Raw genomic sequence first — 22597 nt, forward strand, 5'->3', positions numbered from 1 at the left:
TTACAATATGTATGTGACCTCTTGTTACACACGTAAGTGTGTCGGAGTGAATAAATAAAACTTGAAACTTGTAACTAGTAATTAGCACAAGTGTATGGTAAAATATTGTCCATTTTACCATAATTGTTTATATCCATGAACAGATTGATATTTGCTTTCATATGGAAATTATCTATCCAGAAAATATAAATGATGGTTGATTTGGTTTTTCATCACATTATTTCATTTAAAGTTGACAAAAAGGGCTTCAAAGTAGACATACGATATTGATTGTTTTTCGTCAATATTATAACAGCCTTCATTACTTACCGCATTTTCAAATACATGCAGTGTTTCCTTATAAGTTCATTTTTGTCGTTAAACGAATGATCTAGAATAACGGAATTAGAATTGTTCCTTATGAGAACTCTATTCTGCATGTGATACTCCATTTTTGTCTGCAGTCGGATTGTCGTAGCATTGATTTATAAAAGAAAATATGTTCATAATAAAAAATCGACAGAATTTCAAGTGTTCAAAGCTTGGTTGGTTAAACTCAATTATTTCAAATGGAATTCTTTCAAAAATGTTCAAGTATATTTTTCATACAACAAAGTCAAGATTTATATTTATTAGATATGTTATGTATAACGGTAGTTTTACAGTGTACACATGAAAAGAAACATAACTCTTCTAAAATTAGATGAGAAATAAATGGATTTAAAATAGAAAATTAAAACATTAAGCTAACAATGCTTTGAACATATTGATATATGAAATCCAGAAATATCAAATTGATTCCTTTTTAGAGTATACGAGCGAATTGTTTTAGCGCCATCTCCGTTCTTTACATGATTATCATTTTCTGTTAATTGACAATGACATATGTGTTACAATTGTACGCATTCGTGTATGTCTTTTACTAAAGGTGTGACGTTTTAAATTAAATCCTGTCCACATTATCATTCTCCAACGATGACGAACAGGTGCAGTTATGTGTTGGCAAAGGGGGTGCCAACCCACTCTCACTGTAGGTAAGGACCTTTCCTTGCGCAGGTTTTAGGTTATGCTTAGTCCAACTCCGTGTGTATACCACTTTTGTTTCGCGTTTCATCAATACTCATGGAATGTCACCAGTAAATATTGCACTCAGTATGTGTTTTTAACAATGGCGTGGTAAATCAATTGTAATACACAAATATAATTAAACGAGGTAACATCCAAATAGCAGATGAAAAAAGAAGATGCATACAAATCGGTAAGGCATTTGCTAATGGCAAACATTCCTAGTTTAACCGGATGTAAGGGGATTCTTATTTGAAAATCCGGTCTTTGTCACATTTATATTAATAGATATACCCAACCTTCCGACAAATAACGCGAAGATGAAGTCATTCATTTACAAAGAAAAGTGTATTAAAGCAATGCCCATATTTGTTGTTGAAAATCCATGCTTTTATAAAAGAATTTCGGTAAATAAGTTTCTAGAAATGTAATTTGTTTTATTTGGAACGGTTGTGCTTGTCACTGTAAGATAGCAATATAGGTTTCGAGTCGTGATAATTGTAATACCATGAATGATATAGGCTTGTTGTACATTTTGTCAGTATTTATGAAACTTCGTCAATAGAATTGGAAATCAGTATTTTTCTTGAACGGTTGAGTGAGATTCATCAAAATGTAATATGCAAACATAATTATGTGATGTTATTATACCTTTTATACAAATGTAACTGAGTAATGTAATAAACAAATATAATAAGGTGATATAAAATAAAAAAATTAATAGATGATAAAATGCAGAAGTGTAATGAGTTGGTGTAATATACAAATATCATTAGGTGATGTACATTATACATGTAATAAGGTGATGTTACCTATCAATGTAGTTAAATAAGGTAATAAAACAAGTAATATCAAAAGTGATTAGTTGACACGAAGTCTTATTTTATTTGAATAAGTTCCATCACGGAACATAACACCAACTTATATACATTTTTAAAACGGCAAAACTATGATAAAGAGGAGCAGACAAATGTATTTGCAGTAACCCTGAATTTAATGAGGGTTTCACCGGTAGGTACGTATTTATATTTAAATATTAACGTACTGTCCATATAATTAACTTTTTATGTTGTCTCATTTATGAAGTCGCGAGATGTGCATTAAAGTTAGTGTCAACTAGGCCTCTTATCAGTATCGCGAGGTAATTATCACCCAATAATGTAACTCGTTAATATAACATTAAATGATATAAATAAAATGTGTAAAACCAACCCCAACAATCGAGGTCACTTTTTGTCGACGTCATTGCGATGAAATTTGTATGATCAACACGGTGTATGGACGTACGTGTTTAATTGTAATTTTGTTTTAATTATTAACACAATGTTGTAACCGAAATAAATCAGATGAACATCAAGGTGATCAGGAAGCGATGTTGGTATTGTTTTTGTCATAATTTGTTATATTTTGTTTCATTTGGTTTTTTATACTCATATATTATCTTATACGAATTCAACCTTCCATCTTATTTTAACCCCGTTTGCTTATTTTATCTACAATGTGTTTTTCATGATGAATGTGAATATTATATTATTTGATCGAATTGTTGATATTACGTTTTGAAAATATCTCATGTACAAAAAAAAAACACAGAAGAAATGAACAATAAAACATGCTATTTTTAAATCACATTTCCTCGACAAATTAAAATCAGGTAACTTACATATGTTATCACCAGGTGACCAGGCAACTAATGTGCATATAATCGAGGGAAAATTTCATGACAAATGAGCATATTATCTTGTGCTTAATCCGTCTACATTGACCTGTATAGGCATCAGAGGAACTCATTATTAAAAGTATTGACCTTTTGGTAGACTGATACACAGATTTGCTTAAACGAATTTTTAAACGTACTGATGAATGAGCAGACTTGTTAAATTCCTATTCATTTCCAATTTAAATTTATAAGATATGTGCAACAGGGATAGACCCAAATGAACTTCAAACAAGTGCGGTCACAACTTAAGCCTAATAATTAATATACAATGGTAAAAGTGAACAAATGTATTTTACTAAGTTAATCTAACATTTCTCATGTCTGTTTAAAACCAAAAGGATTGACAAACCAAATAGGAACGTACGTTAATTCATCGGTTCCACATTGTAAAAATCGAAATAATAATCAAAATTATCAAAGATGCACGTTCACCTAAAAAACACTGTAAATATGTTTGGTTAAGAACAAGATGTAGTAAACAAAATCAAACCTATTGAAATTAAGAAAAACAATTAATTTGAAAGTTTTACAATACCTGACGAATGGCTTCTTTTAAGTAAAATTTACAACATACAAATATTTAGTATTTGACCGTATTCCCATTATTAATATCTAGATATGTACAATACTTATTGAACCTCTCGAATGTGATATTTGTATCGTGTATTATATTTAGAATCGGAAAAAATGGTCATTTTTAAAAATTGAGGTCATGGGTTTTCCGTTATTCATGTGGAAAATACGAGTTCTCTCCCTTTAAAAAGACCTCCTACCGAATTGTACTCAATACGGATTGGCAATGGCAGGATACAAGATATATTATTTTCTTCTGACTCTAGCTCTTGGAGGTAAGCTATTAATCTTATACATGTGTTGATTGTCTACCGTATTGCTATCTGTAATGTATATCAGAAGTATACACCGATAATATATAATAACATTCGGCCGGGAACATTTCATCATTATTCTTTATTTTAATTTAACACTTCATTTGATAATTCATTTTAATTAATTAACCTTAATCTTTTTCGATGTTTTAACAAAAGCTTTGAGTACTCTCGGCAGATAAAGTTATTTCCTTGTATTCCCAAAGCAGTGTAGCTTATTTTCTTGTTTTACCAAGGTTTTGAAACCTCTTTTTTTCTTCCTGCGTTTTTTTTCAAATTTGGTATTAGAACTTACATGTTTTTGTTTTCCTGAGAAAGTGTTATATGCAGTGTAGTTTATTCCTTGTTTTACCAGGATATTGAAACCTCTTTTTCTCCTGCCTTTTTCTCAAATTTGGAATTAGAGCTTAAATGACTTTGGTAGGTAGCGTGAATTTCCTGGGTTTTTTTTCTATATAAAGAACTAGCTTATTTTCTCGCCCTGATGTTTAATTCTTCATTTTTTACCAATGTGTCGAATCCGTTTTTCATAACAGTGAACTTTCTCAAACTTATTGCCTAATAAAAGAGCATGATTATAATTGTATCCTTACTTAAAAACATATGTCTTATACATTCCCCACTGGGTACGTTATAACACTATCTAAACTTAAATAACTGAACCGGATGTAAGGGAGGACACATATAATACAGAACCATTATTTGGGAAATCTCGTCTCTGTCATGAATATATTAATAATATACCAGACAAGAGAAAGCTGGCATGACCCCTCGTTATAAACGAAGAAAACACATATGTACATAAAATGAATATCAGTTTATTTTCTCACGATAAATACGTTCGGATCTAAATTGTTCAGAAATATTTTAAATTAATCTCTGTTACATTGTTAGAAGTCACACATGTTATAGCTGGAAGTAGTACCTTGGGCATTTCATTATTATTGAAAGAAATCAAACTAAGGTTGCCAATACCTTACAACGCAAAGAAAATGTATGTCGACGAACACTAAATTTAGGGATATTTACTTACGATAAACATGTACCAGATCTTAATCGTTAAGAGTTTCTATTATTTCTTACTAATCGAAGTAAGAAGAATATTTAACAAGAAGTATTCTCTGTTATTACTTCAAGTATAATATATTTTTTATATGAATTATTATCTGTTTTTATTGTTAGCATTATTTGTAATTATCATAAGTAGCATCAATTTGAAATACTTTGTAACAAATCATATTAGGTCCTTTTATTTGATAGTGTACAACTTTGTGCTTTGTACGGCTCTTTTCTCAATGCTTTAAAGCTGATACTTCCTTTCCCCCCCCCCGATGTATTGTTATTCCTTACTATTCCAATGCAGTGTATCCTCTTTTCTCTCGTTCTGTATTCCCCCCCCCCCCACGTTTTTCGCTTGTTTTGTTTTACCAGGGCGCTGCAGCTTATTTATCATAGCAGCAAATGATTCAAAATGAAGATTGCATGTTCAAGATAATAGTTTATCTATATTTATGAATCAATCCTAATTTTAACTGCTTCATTAACTGTCAGATCATGCTCAAGACATGTATGACACATTTTCCCACTGAGTACGTAATGAAACGCTGTTAACGGAGCCGGATATAAAGGATTTCACCCATAGCAATATTACTTGGTCATTCCCACCTCTGTTACATTTATATAAACAAAACACTACACAAGTAAAAGATGGGCGTTGTCTCATCTTTAGATCAAATCACGAAATGGGCGGAGTCAAGGACAACCATTATCAATACATTCTTCTACAAAGAAAATAGACATCAATGTAAATGAATTTCAGTAAATTTACTTACGATCAACACTTACCAGATCTAAATTGTTAGAAATTAACAGTAGTAGTTTCGGTTTTTAACAGAAGAATTTGCCTATTACTGGAAGTAGTGTGTCGCATTTCTATTTCATTAGAATGCTTTTCTTACATAACTTTTAGATAACACTTCTAAATACAACATAATGTATTATAATATCTTTATTTCTTTTACTAGAAGTAGTATCTGTTTATCTGTTGTTACTAGATGTAGTATATGTTTTTACTAGAAGCAGTATATGTTTTTTTTAGATGTAGTATATGTTTTTACTAGATGTAGTATATGTTTTTACTAGATGTAATATATGTTTTTACTAGATGTAGCATATGCTTTTACTAGATGTAGTATATGTTTTTACTAGATGTAGTATATGTTGTTACTAGATGTAGTATATGTTTTTACTAGATGTATATGTTTTTACTAGATGTAGCATATGCTTTTACTAGATGTAGCATATGTTGTTACTAGATGTAGTATATGTTTTTACTAGATGTAGTATATGTTTTTATTAAATGAAATATCTGTTTTTACTGCAAGTATTATATTTTTATACTGTACGTATTTATTTATTGTCTGTTATTACTAGCCGTAGTATGTCTCATTGTTATTTTACTAGAATGGCAATTTTTCATTTTTAACTCAAGTATGAAGAATTATGACATGTCATGGTGTAATACAAGTTAGATTGTAATTATCTGTTTGTATTAGAAGCATTATTTGTTTCATAACTAAATCTGTTTAATTAAAGCAATGACGTTTCAATTAGAAGCATTAACAATCAATGAAGAAGTGCTTGGTATACAATTATAGGTAATTTTCACTGATGAAGAACAAATTTGTATAGGGTAACACGATGCATATAATATACATGTTGTTTAAGAATAACTGTTAAATCATTAAGTACCTGTTAAAGCCGATATAATAAGAATCCGTTTCATAACGACAAATACGAAGATGTAATAGATAATTCGCCCTTCCTTTTTTGAAACTACCTGACTAATTCTTTATAAATACCATGAATGGCGTGTTGATATCCCATCGTTCTTGTGTAACAAGTCGAATAAGATTGGTTTATACTTGTCTAAATAGAAGGGAGATAACTCGTTCATTCTTAAAACATGACTTAGTTCCCCTTCCCTTATATTTTCAAAATTAAACATAACACATTTTTGAAAAACTTGTTATTATACTATCTAAAATCACAATAAAATATAGGCATGAGTTTTGTTTTATTTATAGTGAAGTAATATTAAAATGTTGAATTTTATCTATCTTTACATTACTGGTGGTAAACATACATGTTACACAATGAATGTCATACCTTTAAACATGTTTTATTTCTATAGGTATCGAAATCTCGTTCATTAACGTCCTCAATCATAATGTGGGATTTTAAAAAGAGTGTACGAGACAATATCTAATAAATAAACAGGTGTGATATTAATTTCATAAGTATCATACCCGTAAAATCACAGCTCGGAAATTCTACTTTCATTTCGGCTGTATCCTGTTAGCACCACTCCTTCAGCATATTTGTTGTCGTAGGTAACCGTGAAACTGTCTGATGAGACAAAACCTTTATTCAGTATCTAAAATTAAAATAAACGGGAATCACCAAGTAATTTTAGCTCGAATGATGGCCTCCTTCTAAAATAAGAATAGAAATCCTCATCTACCATTAAGAATTGTAACTTTATAAATATACATAAAAATTACCAGTTACATCTATTTTTATAGCTTTTTTTACATTGAAATCTTCAATTCCTCTGTGAATCTATCCAGTGATCCATTTTGCTACTGTAACTCTACACTACTAGACGTGATCGTTATAAGAACTCTGACATGGGATGCTTACGGCTCCTGGTTTGGTTACTGATAACAACAACTTCAGGTTAGATTTAATAATATATTTTCGATAATTGTTTTGTCACAACTTTAATCTGGTTTAATGCAGAAATTCTAAAAAAATGAATACATCTTAATATGAAATTTATTTTATTAGCTTCACGTTGAATTATCTTGAGAATTCAGATAGAACATTGTCCTCGTATTAAAAACAATTTACGTCTATGCATGTGACCAAACTTGGTCTTCATACTCATGAAACATCTTTTAAGATGGTGTTTATCAAGGCAGAGATTCTCATTGTATATATTATGATTGAATTTCAGCCTTACACATTCTTATAAAATATGGGCATACATTAATTCATAAAATGAAATTTGCATAGTGTCTAAGAACCATTTTAAATGTATGACTCCATGTGTTTTAGGGGTTGATAAGCTGTATACAATCAATGTTTAATATGTATGAATTTACTTAACTATGTAAACATACATTAATTGTGTTGCCAACTCATCTGTACAGTTCCGGAAACATTGTATGGTAAAGTTTGACATCTTATAAGAATTTATATCCGGAAAGTACTGAACTGGTATGGAAAGAAACCGGGGTTTAAACTAAATAAACATGTTTACCGAACTGAACACCATGACTGAGAATCATCCATGAAAGATATAATCAGTGCACTGGTCATATTCTTTAATTCGGTATGTGGTTAAGAAAGACACTCTGTCAGCATCCCTAATAAGCAGAGACGCCACATATCAACAGTTAATTGTTTAAGCTACTAATTAATCCTTTTTCTTCCGAGAGAGAAATACGATCAATTGAGGTTTGCACGCTTTGCTCTTTGCAAAAGTTTGTTTCCAATATTGTTTTTAATACTGTATAGCTGGTTAGTTCCGTGGGTCTGAATTTTCGCGATTTTTACTCATAAGGGAAATGAATATCACAAAATAATTGAACTATCGAAATAATCACTTTCTTGAAAAAGGAGAGTATCTATTATACGTGGATGTTACTACCGATGCCAACGTTTCCATACATATCTTGATATTCTTTAAAAGCGACGGAAAACATTAAACGCTATTGACATTTTTCAACTCACTTACATCAATCCACCTGTTCCTACCTGTGATCTGATTTCAGTGGTTTATTAGACCTTTTGTAAACAATACAATATCTCTCAAACAGTCGTACTTACTGCTTTAAAGGATCGTTTGCGATAGCCTACATACATGCTTGCTAATGGTGATACCGATATAGTAGTAATAGATGTCAGTATTACAGAGATATCCTACATACATGATTCCTCATGGTGATACCGGTATAGTAGTAATAGATGTCAGTATTACAGAGATATCCTACATACATACTTGCTAATGGTGATACCGTTTTAGTAGTAATAGATGTCAGTATTACAGAGATAGACTACAAACATGATTCCTAATGGTGATACCGGTATAGTAGTAATAGATGTCAGTATTACAGAGATAGACTATAAACATGCTTGCTAATAAAGATATCGGTATAGGAGTCATAGTTGGCAGTATTGCAGTTTATATCACTGATATTATTCACCCGTGCTACATGTATATTTTTATGCCGATTTATTTTTCGCAATCACGTTTCAGTCCCGAATATTTGGTATTTTCCGAGTGTATACCAATTCACAGATTGTAATGAGTTCAGTTCGGACCGGCATTTGACATATTTTTCAGACATCTATGTCGAGTTGTTATTTACATTAAAATATACACATATATGCATGTTTATCTTATGTTTCAGTCGGCGGGTTCAGCCATTTCTGCGGGATGTCTTCATACAAATTGGCTGAGCAAATCTGCTGTGACTCGAAGCTGTCTAACCTGACTCAAGATGGCCAGATTGTCGAATGTTGTACAAGTAAGTTGAACTAGTCCCCTCAATCTGACAGGTCTGAAATTTAAACAGAGTTTTCTTTAATTCGTACATTTAATTAATGGTTTCTATACATACATTTATGGTTTTCGATTAATAGAAAATAAAGTATATACTGCAATATCAATACAAACATTATCGCTTTGAATATCGCTGGAAGGAAATCCCTTTAATATATTTGAAAGAGTGCTTGGCTTGTACATCAATTCATTCAGGGGTTCGAAACCAAACAGAGGCTGTTGATGTGGTCAAAATTGGATTTAAATTGCCATCGATTATTTAAGTATAGTACATTTGTATATTTGCGGCAATCGTGATTGAAACGATATTGATCACTTCACAAACCCTAGTCATTTAAACGAATGATTTTAACGAACACAGCAAATATAGGATGGTGTAAGAGTTAGCTCCCCCTATTTAGTTTGATAGTTTTACAAATTCAAAAATGCCCTAGTCCTTTACAAAGTGTCATCAGTTAGCTAATTCGAAATAAACAATTCATTACATGCATTTCACACTTATTTTTCGTAGGAAGGTAACGTCATGGTAACTTAGCATTAATAAGTATACACAAAATATCACTCAAATACATTTAAAAAAATCATGATTCGCTGTAGTTGTAATACACTGTAATTCTTTATCCTACATTATAATTCATTGTTATACTCTATTATATATTAAAATGAATAGTAATTATAATCGCTGTAAAACTCTAGCAGACACTATAAAAAACTGGTATACTCTACCATACATTATAATGCACTGTAATGTTCCATTATGCATTATAATAACTGTAATTCTCTATTATACATTATAATACAATGCTTTAAGTATGCACTATATTTTATAGCAAGCGGTACAACATATAAACCGGGGAGTGAGCTTTGCTGTGGAGACGTTTACAATAGAACTGATTTTGAAAAGCAAAACTTCTCCTGTTGTAATGGGAAGCCTATCAAGAAAGTAGGAGAGATATGTTGCGGCGGGGAAATAATCTCATCAGAAGGAGGTGGGTTTATTGTAATGGTGAAATTTGCTTCCTTCATAAAATGTTAAACAACAGCCGGTTTCGTTAGTGAGTTATATGTCTCAAGCCCTTTTTTCTGGTCGTTGTAATACATTTTCTTACCGGTTTGTGTTTATTTATATATGGGTATGGGTGTGTGTGTGTTTGTTTGTGTGCGTGTGTGTGTGCGCGTTGTCGAAATTGTCTCGCACAGCAGGAATATCCCATGTTTCGTTCCATGCTATTTTTTTTCGATATGTCCAGCAACTTTACGTGGCATTTGAAACCAAATTTCAATAGCGATGTTTTTGGGTTATTTAATTCATAGTATTATACATTATACATATACGCACACAAAGTCAAAAGAAGCTAAAGTAGTGCAGAGGTCATATTGAATAGAGGTCAAAGACATGATATTTGTAAACTATGATAAAATAATATTGAAAAAAGACTGAAGTAATGAGGTGCGAGAAAAAAATCCATCAATTAATCTCACTCTCATGTTAATATTCTGTAATAACCAAACCCCGACTTGCGCCTCGGTTGGGATTATTTTACAGAAGCTTAGCTTTTGCATGGGATACTCGATACAGTTACAGCCGATAGATTTTATAAGATCCGCGTTCCGTCATTATTTATTCACTGAGAAGCATGTTCTTGTGGCTTAATCAACATTAAATAATTGACATTCAATTTATAGCAACGAAATGAGAAAGTATATATGGCATGCTAATTTAATTGAAACTTATTTATTTTTGCAGGCAGAGGTTGCTGTGGAAATAAATCCTATGATTTAGGAAGAGGACGATGTTGTAAAGACAAACTGTATCATAGGAAAGATTTCAAAGGAAGATGTTGCGGAAATGAAACATACGACAATCGAACACATCAATGTCACAGGAAAAACTCATTTGTCTTGCCGATATACCTTCAACGTTGTGGTACTAAAAACATAAATACAGGGACACATACCTGCTGTAACGAAGATACCCCTGTTGACATCACCGGATACAGGGGAGAGTTCCCACCTGTCTGCTGCAATTATAAAATAATTCCTGATAAAAAAGCGTTCCGCTGTTATTTAGACCGCATTCTTTCGATAAACCAGTCACTGTGTAAAAACGAAACTGATAAAGGTTAGTAAAAAAGATTTTGAAAAAAACCCCAAAGTGTGTTATTCATTATGACGAGTTGTGTTTATATCAGCAAGTCTTACCTTATCAAATGTTTTGTCGTTACTAAAATGAAATAAAATATTTCATATTCATTATAAAAAAAAAATTGAAAAGTAATAGGAAGCAAAATCATTCTAGAGAAATAGAGTTGATGTGTTTGACAAAAGTGTCTTGGTTTTTGTTTTGATTTTATGAAATTAATATTAACAATTCAAAGTCGCATGTTCAGTTTTAGAGGGAAGGGATAAGTCTGTTGCATTAATTTTCTATGAGATGTTATCTAATGATTTTGATTTCCTGGAATTCCAGGTGAAATATACAGTCTGTACAACCACCACGATCAATGGTGCTGCAATGGCAATATTGTTCAGAAAAACAGCACTTCAGGTCGGAGAGAAACATGCTGTGGGTCAGGGGTGATTGATTTATCGACACACCGATGTTGTGCCGGGAGACATCCCTACATCGACTTCGAGCACTGTTGTGGAGGTAGGTTACTATAGAAGATATGAGAGTTACGCCCTCTGTGCCAGAAACTAGTAACCTCCTCATGCATATTTCATATTTCTCTCTGGGTTTCAATTAATTTGGATGAAGCTCACTTGCCGTAAAAGCAACCAAATATTACACAGTCATAATTCAGTCCTGTTGTGAATAATCCTTTATAAACTTTACCAGAGTGATAAGCATAGACATAAACAAATGATTCAATGACACAGTAGATATCTTATATCTTAAAAGTCTAGTTTCACATTTTAAAATTATTTTTAGTGAGGATTTGACTTAACAAATACAAAAACAAATAAGTTGTTAATTAATACGAATTTATGATAAAAAAACACGTTTAATATTTGAGTGACAATTGTTTCGTTTACAGATACCGTGGTCTTCAGCAAGGAAAGGTGTTGTGGGACAGCAATACTCACTAAGGAACAAGTATGCTGTAATGAGTCGAACAAGATCTTCCCTGTGCAGAAGCAATCAAAATTTGACGATGGCTGCTGTAACGGGAAATCGTACCAAAGAGTTCGAACATGTTCAAGAGATGATCGAACACCAACATGCGGAAAACAACTGTTCAACACCAGTGAAGACAAGTGTTGCAGCAGCAACCTCCACAAAGGTGCGAACGGGCCAGATATAGAGTGTTGTGGAGCTCACATTCGTAACATAACTTATCAGGACTGCAAATATGGACGACCAAAGAACAAAACAGTAATTAATCCTAGTAACGGGTACAGCAAACCCCACCTGTGTGGGAAAAGGAATATCAGGGTTCGAAAAAGGAAAGACAAATGCTGTCATAACAGGTTCTACAAAAATGCAAAGCTCAATGGTCTACGGTGTTGCGGTGCTGAAGTATACGACAACAATACTCTGAAATGCTGCTTTGGTAAACCGGTGCCCCTGAACAGGTAATAAATTAAAACATAATCATCACATCAAAACAATAATGATACAATCTAAACAGTATAATTCCTGGAATTTGATTCTTTTGTTTTCCTTGGTGTATCGCTTTTTTTTTTCTTTTTTTTTTTTGTATTTTATATACCAATGTTGTAACTGTTCTCGTCATAACACATTTGTGAATTTAGTTTTCGTGTATACTGATGTGTTAACGACGATCCTAATATTTCAGACACATCTCGATTTATGGACGTTTATTTTAACGAATTTACTTATTTCAGAAATTAATTCAGATGGTTATTGATACATGGTTCGTAAAACCATATATAGATTACCATTACTTTATGAATATTGATACTCACCTTCGACGTTTCGTTATAACAGTGTCAGTTGCAAGAGAAGGCGCCGAAGACATAACCTCGAACGATCACAACCTTTGAGGTGTTCCCCCCCCAGCGTGGGTCCGAAGGAAAATTCTGAAGAACATAGATTGCATCCAACACGGTATATACTTTAATTTGCATTATTCAAATCACATTTAAGAGATATATTTTTTTCTTAAATTTAATGATAACAATTTTTGTAAGGTTTCAGATAACTTTACTTAACTATTTCGTATCACAATACAATATGAAAACTAAAAGATTATAACATCCATTTTAAAAGCATGTATTGGTCATTTTAATGTTGATAACGGTAATCTGGTTATCTTGTTTTTATGAATAATATAATATGATTCCCCCTTTAGCCGATCTTCAAATTCCAGAAAAAGTGTTGATTGTTTGTCTTGCCCATTGGAACTTTTAACAAAATAAATGGCCTTCTCATGTTTCTTATTCTTATAGCCTATGTCATGAGGAAAGAATTTAACGGACATAATTACCGGACAAAAAAAGACCTTGCTCTAAAGAAAAGTAAAGGAGGAACTAGGATCTGGAATGCGACGCCTTTTTGTAAACATGTTTTAAGTCATCGCCGTTTCATTCTCATCACTTTTCCATCTGGAAATTATACTTTAAAATATTCAAACAAGGCTAGAAACATTATCAAACGGGTACGACAATGTTATATTTCATAATTTCTTGAATATTTTGTTTTTTTACGTAAACCGAGGGTGCGTCTCAATCCTTTTACTCGCAAATAACTTATATGATAGTAAATATTTTAAGAAGTATTTCTTTACAAATTCATTAAAAAGGGCATTAAGGAATACTTCTGTTTTCTGTATATCTAAATATCGTCATTTTTTGAATGTCATTTATTTATTGTAATCGTACACGTTTTCATTTTTAACGTAATAATTGTTCAAAGAAAATAAAAGTTATACAAATTTGAGATAAAGCAGAACTGTATTATGCAATAATACACTCCGATCTATATATACCATGTAACCTTGTAGAATGCCACTCTGCCTGCGTTTATACCATGACAACATGGTCATTTGAAGTAACCAGAAATACATCGAAATTGTGATGTTTTGTCTTCTGAGAATGAGGTTTTGCGAACTATCGAATTCCAACAATTGATAAAAAAGTGTAAATACACTTAAAGGATTAATTTTGTCACTTCATGTACATTCCGTGACATTTGACTAAGGAAATTGTACTCTTTATATTGCAAAAAGGTACAACATATCAACCTTTAATGTCTAACATGTGTTAGGTATTTTTTTTATGCATATCTGTCTTTTTTCATTGTTAAATCAAAATACATGTAAATACTCAAAGGTGTTGATGGTTATAACGCAATCATACTTTACCAAATAATTTATGTTTATCAGCAAATTGAAATCAATTTATTAAAAAATGATGATCAATAAATATAACTTCAGCATCAACTTCCCTTAAATTTTTGCGAAACATAACCAGCAAAGTCTAAGGCGTTTTTTTTTTTTTATTTCAATCACCAATATGTACATACTCATTTTATTTATTATAATGTATCACCTTAAAATATGTCCAATCGTTCCATTAGTTTTAATGTAAAGTGTGTACTTAGCGTGATTTGATGAGATTAATCATGTTTATTGTTTATACGAAAAATGGCTATTACAGTTTTTCACACATTTACTACAACACATACAAAGTAATGAATAATATTTATTATTCCATCGTTCGTAAAATCAACAAATAGTAAAAGTATGCAAAAGGGAACGTTATCTAGATGTTAATTTATGTTTTATCTATAAATTGTTACAGTTTCCTAGGCACATTGTACACACATAAACAGTTTAGATAATATCTTGTTTACTTTTTATCAATGAAAACAGTTTAGATAATATCTTGTTTACTTTTTATCAATGAAGATGGTGAAAATTGTTTTATCGTTAACAAAGATACAACAATACAAGCATCATATAATTAAACAAAACACTTGCATATCAAATAGGAAAGATCGATATTTCTTTCAAAATTTGGTATTTTAGTTATATTTCTCATGCACTTTTGTTGAATAAATGGTGCCTAATATATATATAGGAAATTATACTTTTAAATATATTTTAATATATGTTATTCTGGCCATTGAACTTTTGTCAGTGTAAGTATGACCATTCAATACTACGGTTCAGACAATTGTAACATTCCATTTACATTTAAACATAACCAAATGCCATTACAAAATAATAGCTGGAGAATCACTGTTTAACTTCAAGGTTACCTCCGATTGCATTTATCTATCATTCCGTTTAAATCAAATGTTTAGAATCGTTATTACGGGTTTTAATCGTACATCGCTAATTAATTATATCTTTCCGTAATAACATCAAATGTGAGTAATGTTAAATCAAAATCCTTTCAAACATTCCTATCTATAACCATCCAATATCATATTGATTTGATATCAGTTTAATTAACATTTAAACATCAGTATTAAGTATACTTATTGATTATATAGTTATAGTTAATCAGACAGTCAGAGCGAATTGCTCGACGTTTCTCAGGTCGATTAATAATTAACCACCAGAGTGGTCATTTATAAATAGTAACCATATTGCTATGTCTACTTTCATTTTGCCTATACAATGCAGGTAGCTAGTGTGGTTATTAAAGGGTATATGTAGTGTACAAAGGACTTATTCACGTCATAACATTTTAACTTCCTGTTGTACAGGAATGATTAAGCATTTAGAAATTCAAAAACTATTCCCCAAATGTTTCCAACATTTGCCAAAGATAGAAAACCCACCTCACGAAAACTAGTCTGAATACATACAAAAAGTAGCAAATCCAAGGATACCTGATCACCGGTAAGTATAAACTGCCGGGTAATACCACATTTGTGATTACGACGTCGTCTGCCTTATACACGTAGACGATCGGTTGTTCTTCATATCCAATCAGGTTCGAGGTTACAACTATACAGGGTATTAGTTCTCCATTCACCTAATCACTGCCATGATAAGAATGTCGATGTATGTGGGGATAATCAGATTAGGGTGTGTATATATATCACCTAGTCAGATTACACGAATGAATGAGTTTTAAATGAATGAACGAGTGAATGAATTGACTGCATTCTACAGTTTATTAAAGATTCATATTATAAACTATGTGGTAATGAATACGTTGGAATAAATTATCCTTCAATGAAAAGCATTTGAAGTCTCAGTTTTTACAATAAACATTTTATTTATCACACATGTGTCGTGTCTATAACTTTGCACATTCAAGTTACAAATGTCAATGTTTTGTTGTAAATTTATTCAAAGCCATTATAAATTATAGTTATAAACTTATTGTTTTTGTTTTAGTTACAAGTGTGCAAATTTCTTTGTCATAAGTCTTTGTTTGAGTTCTGAAAACAAACAGACAAATCTCAACGTAAGCAGTGAAGTTATTTATAGTATTCATATGTTTTATGTTTTCTCTCTTTATCTGTTGATGATTTTACTTGTACTTAAACAGGTAATGGTAATTATAACTTCAGGTTAACTGATCCAGAATCAAATGTGGAGAATCGGCTAACTAGGAAGTGAATATATATCTAATGACACTCATTTTATATTCTTCTACTGTTCCAATAGAATATAACTGGTAAAGGAACTTCAACTATAAAAAAACACTGATTCAAATTTAAGCACTGAACTTTTGTCAGTGTAAGCATGACCATTCAATATGGATTCCTTGTAAATTCAACGTTAAGCGCAATATTAACAATGATTGAAATATATGAATATAGTTAGCTCTATTGTATAAAAGTTAGTTCTTACTTAAATTAGAACAGATATTCTTCATATTTTATCGCGACCAGGGGAGATCTGTGATGTCCAATATCCAGAATAATGACATTAAATATCTGGTCATGACATTCACAGGCTATGACATTCACAGGCTATGGCATTCACAGTCCATGATAACCATGACCTTCACAGGCCATGACCTTCACAGGCTATGACATTCACAGGCTATGACATTCACAGGCCATGATAACCATGACCTTCACAGGTCATGACATTCACAGGCTATGGCATTCACAGGCCATGATATCCATGACCTTCACAGGCCATGACATTCACAGGCTATGACATTCACAGGCCATGATAGCCATGACATTCACAGGCCATGACATTCACCGGCCATAGCATTCATCGGCCATGACATTCATCGGCCATGACTTTCACAGGCCATGACATTCACAGGCCATGATAGCCGTGACCTTCACAGGCCATGACATTCACCGGCCATGACATTCACAGGGCATGACAATCACAGGCCATGATAGCCATGACATTCACAGGTCATGGCATTCACAGACTATGACATTCACAGGCCATGACATTCACAGGCCATGACATTCACCGGCCATGTCATTCATCGGCCATGATGTTCATCGGCCGTGACCTTCACAGGCCATGACATTCACCGGCCATGACATTCACAGGGCATGACAATCACAGGCCATGATAGCCATGACATTCACAGGCCATGACATTCACAGGCTATGACATTCACAGACCATGACATTCCTAGACCGTTACATCTACAACTAATATGATTACCTTTTAAATCAAGTAGAGCTATATTTTCTACAAATACATAATAAATACCGTTACTATGTTATATAGATATGGACAGATATAGCACGTCGTAACCACATAAAAACAATGCCACAATAACATAAACAAGAGGCCCAGAGGGCCTGTATCGCTCACCTGGATACCTTAGCAATCATGGCAAAATATTCTCCAAATGAGATCAAGGGAATATGCTAGACCCCAAGGCCAATCCTTGTAGCATAACTGTATTAGATTTTGTCATGCCCAGCAATTTTATGTATGGTTATGGAGTGGGGATCTCAACTATTTCCAAATTTTGACTCAGAAACTAGGTCCCTAGGGTTGTGGCCAGATCCCTGGATCAATTCTAATATCGTGACTGCATTTGTCTCTTTTTGCCCAGCATTTGTATATATAGTTTTGGGGTGGGGATCTCAACCGTTTCAAAGTTATGACCCAGGGGTTAAGTCTGCAAAGGTGGGGCAGACCCTGGGGTCAATTCTAATATCATGACTGCATTCGTATCTTTATGCCCAACAATTGTATATATAGTTTTGGGGAAGGGATCTTAACCATTTCGAAGTAATGACCCAGGGGTTAAGTCTTCAAGGGTGGGGCAGTCCCTAAGGCCATCCTGGAAGCATATGTGCAATCATCTTTTTACGGTTATAGGGTGGGGCTCTCAACTGTTTCCAAGCTGTGACTAAGAAACTAGGTCCCTAGGGGTTCGGTCAGACCCCAGGGTCTATTCTGATATCATGACTGCATTCGTCTATTTATGCCCAGCATTTGTATATATAGTTTTGGGGTGGGGATCTCAACAGTTTTAAAGTTATGGCCCAGGGACTATGTCTCCAAGGGCGGGGCCAGACCCTAGAGCCATCCTGGAATCAAATGAGCATTCTTCTTTTTATACTCAGCAATTGTATACCATGGTTATATGGTGGGGATCTCAACCATTTCCAAGTAATACACTTTTTTGGCCCCACCCCTTAGCTCGGGATGTGAGCCCCACCATTTGTACAATTTTGAATCCCTGCCTCCCATGAATGCTTCCGACCAAATATGATCAATATCCATGGCATAGTTCTACAGAAGAAGTCGTTTATAGCAATATAGCCAAATTGCCCCCTTTTGGCCCCGCCCTCAGCCCCCTGGGGGTCAGCCCCACCATTTGTACAATTTTGAATCCCCACCACAACAGCAACTTCACTTTTGGGACAACAGTAAATATCCTTTGACCACCATGGTAGCTCAGTTGGTTAGAGCAATATCATAACAAATCTTAAAGCCAGGGTTCTAATCCCTGTCTGGTCCTTCTAAAGGTTTCACATCTGAACACTGTTGTTGATTATTCTTTATTCTTATTTCTTCTCTTTTATTTTCATAAAATGCCGCAAGGTATGGTTTTCTGTTCAAAAATGATTTATCAAAGATATAGACATTCCTGAACAAGTGACCCCTGTGAAAAGCCCTACCCTGAGGTCAATTCTTCTACAATAGAAACCTTTAGTGGAGTCTACGTACAGATCCTATCCGTAGCAAGACATCCCCCAATACTTTTGTCCATGGATCTGTGAAAAGGTGACTCCTGTAAAAGTGACCCATATCACAGAAAAAAGAAACATCAACGTAAATGCACGAACATAAACCGATTATTTTTAATTTATTCTGCCGGAGGATATTTCTAGTATGCTCGTCCGCCCGTCCGCCCGTCCGCCCGTCCGCCCGCCTGTCTGTCTGTCCGTCCATCCGTCAAAAACCCTTTCAACCGGCATCGATACAGGTTTTTCAGTGGTGCAGGGGTTCTATATGATATAGATCAGATTCGTTACTTTTACCGATATTCATATATTTAATGGGTATGACACATCTCATTAAATAACGTTCTGTGCAGCAATGGCGGTATAGAGTTAATTCACGGTAGATATTGTAAACAAGAGATCTCAGAGGGATCTTTGATAAATGTAATTTTGTCAATAGCAAATGTAGTCAAGGTAATTTTCTATCAACATTTGTCTATTACTGGGTTTGAATTTGTCCTGTCAAAGTGAGGTCATTGTTCATTGTTTACGACTTGAAAAAGATTGAACCCTCAAAGTTCAAGGTGGCTGTCTGGTGACCATTTTGCTTTTCTGATCACTCCCAAAATTAAATAGACACAGCAGCAATGAACCACGCAGAATCTCCGCATGAATCATTAAAATAAAACGAATTCATGGAATCCATGGACGCATTTCTTTATCTGCCCACCTCATTTTCATTTTTTTTTCTCTCCTTTTCATGTTTTCTTGCCAAATTCAATGTAAATAGTGAAAGTTAAACTTACGGGGAAAACCATATGAACTCTTATATAAAAGAAAAAACCGAAATATTCCAGAATGATAAGCATTTCCTGCGCCACATGTGGTACCAGTCGTAAGGTTGTTATATTTTCAAGGCTACCAAAGATCGAAGACAGTGTAAAGAGTAGTACTATTCAGACTAGAATCACTAAAATGGACGATAATATTTTACATTATTGGTCTTAAGACACTTCATTTGAAGTATGCTGATACGACGCTTTCCTATTCTACAGACAATTTAAAACGTTTCTATAACGGTGTAAACCAGTCTAACAACAAAACTAAAACGGTTTGGATTTGTTCCTTGCTCTTGAGGAAGTTGAATTTCTTTGCGCGCAATCGGAAAGTCCTGTAACGACTGTCGTATTTTTGAAAAACAAAATTGTATTTCTTTTTCTTTTGTGTAATGAAAAACCCGTCTCATGATGATTTCAAACATACCTACTTCCCTTTCCTCCCAGTCAACAACAAGGACAACCAAGAAGGGGTGCATGAACGCCTCTAAAAGTAACAATAGCAGCTAACAATGGGGTTACAATACACGCAAACAAATATAAAAGACAGAATGCCCTCCGATGACGACGAGACATGTGACCGTGAATTCCGTAGCAGCGACAAAAGTCCTTTTCCATTCAGCGTCACAGTGGATGAGTTACTACAAGTATCTTCTTGTCAAATCAGTAACTCGGATGAAACAAAAGGGGGTAAAAGTGCGAAGTCGTCAAAAAGATGATTGTTCATTTTCTGGTTATCTGATCAAGATCAATTCTATAATAGGCCTAAAAATAATGCTAAACCTGTATATAAAGTTGAAAGCACACGATCTTGCAAGGTAAAATTTGCACAAGATGCCAAGTATGCATTCTGCGCTTGGAGTTCTGTTCTTGTACTTGGCTTTAGGTAAGTTTAAAACTTTAATCCTGTAGGTTTTTCACTTAACAACAGAAATAGTCTGCCTCATTAATGACTTTTATTATCAAACTTACTTTTTATATTATAAGCAACAAATGACTAGAACGTATTGAAAGATAAACTTTTTTGTAAACACATTCCATATCATCAGTATATAATTCAAAATCCTATCCAGTGTAACATGACAAAAGTTAAAATATTATAATTGAAGTCACCTGAAGACACGAGCCGACTCGGTTGACACAAGTGTGTGTGATCGGATAGTACAGCGGTATGCGCGCTTTGCTCTACTAAAGTCGGACACACGGGGTTCAATACCCCGTTCGGACGTGAAAGGTACAGGGTGTCGGGCATGGTTTTCACGCACATTTAGACTCCTTGCGTGCTATTTGGTTCTAGCGATTAATTATACACATTTTTTTTAAACAGTGAACATGGTGTCTGCCACGACTGGCCACAGTGGAGATGGCACTTGTGACATAATGACTGACCGTGTTGAACAGGAAAATGACACGTATGTTGGGGAAAGTAAGTTAAAAAAGGACAAGTATTTTGTTATTCAACTGGTAGTCATACTTCCAATAACAAAATGTTATTACAACTATCATAAGCTTCACTATTCTGGGACAATAAAGACTTTGGTAGATCTTACTCTAGGTTTATTATCGTAACACTTATTTGACGCTAATGCTTGACTTAATCTAACTGTTTAATTAATAGTATTGATATTCCTTTTTAGTTTATAAAAGGTTGATGACTTTGCTGGTGGATTGTTTGGTTCCCAAGGTTTGCTGTAACCTTCACAGTCACAGCTACGGTTGAAGACTTTACTGGTGGATTGTTAGGTTCCCAAGGTTTGCTGTAACCTTCACAGTCACAGCTAAGGTTGAAGACTTCACAGTCACAGCAACCTCTTTCACAGCTCTCTTAACATTAACAGTTAAACCACCGGTTTGCCAAGTATCATAATTGATGTCGATTTTATATGGCCGACTCGCACATGTTTCACACCTTTGTGTATATACGTTTCACTGGTCATTTGTCTGATGAAGATGACAGGATAAGTACCTTACTAGTCATCGAAATGTCACACCTAAACAGTGATACATAACCTTTTTTGCAATTCATACTTACCTACAAGGGGAAAATGGTTTAGAAATTTGCCATGTATTTCTTCACATTAACCGTTTAATAACTTATCTGCCCTGTCCTGCATTTAAACTTCTCAAGATATTAACCGTCTAGCGACTTTGTTGCCCCGCATGAAATTTTGATTTTTTGTTGACATCAACCGATTAACCACTTTGTTGTCTGCATGGAATTTGTTTTTTGTTGACATTAAGCGTTTTAACACTGTGTTGCCCTGTACAGTTTCTCTCGATAATAAGCATTTGATTTATACTTGCCTCTGTTTGGCCCTTTATCTCTCATGAAATTAACCCCTTAACTACTGTTGTTTTTCGGTGTATGTCATCTCATTTCTTATATTAAAAAAT

At 33.5% G+C, this 22597-nt stretch overlaps 1 protein-coding gene across 1 annotated transcript; it reads left to right on the forward strand.

The window, feature by feature from the left end:
• The first annotated feature begins 1814 nt into the window (after positions 1–1814).
• Positions 1815–16624, forward strand: LOC110453460. Its single transcript, XM_021502413.1, has 8 exons — positions 1815–3612; positions 9129–9245; positions 10111–10269; positions 11028–11402; positions 11751–11930; positions 12319–12856; positions 13233–13352; positions 13694–16624. The coding sequence occupies exons 1-8, from the start codon at positions 3564–3566 to the stop codon at positions 13716–13718; spliced, it is 1563 nt and encodes a 520-aa protein (XP_021358088.1). The 5' UTR covers positions 1815–3563; the 3' UTR covers positions 13719–16624.
• Positions 16625–22597: the final 5973 nt, after the last annotated feature.

This window comes from Mizuhopecten yessoensis, unplaced genomic scaffold, assembly GCF_002113885.1.
Source record: "Mizuhopecten yessoensis strain PY_sf001 unplaced genomic scaffold, ASM211388v2 scaffold7317, whole genome shotgun sequence".
In the NCBI taxonomy this organism is placed as follows: Eukaryota; Metazoa; Mollusca; class Bivalvia; order Pectinida; family Pectinidae; genus Mizuhopecten; species Mizuhopecten yessoensis.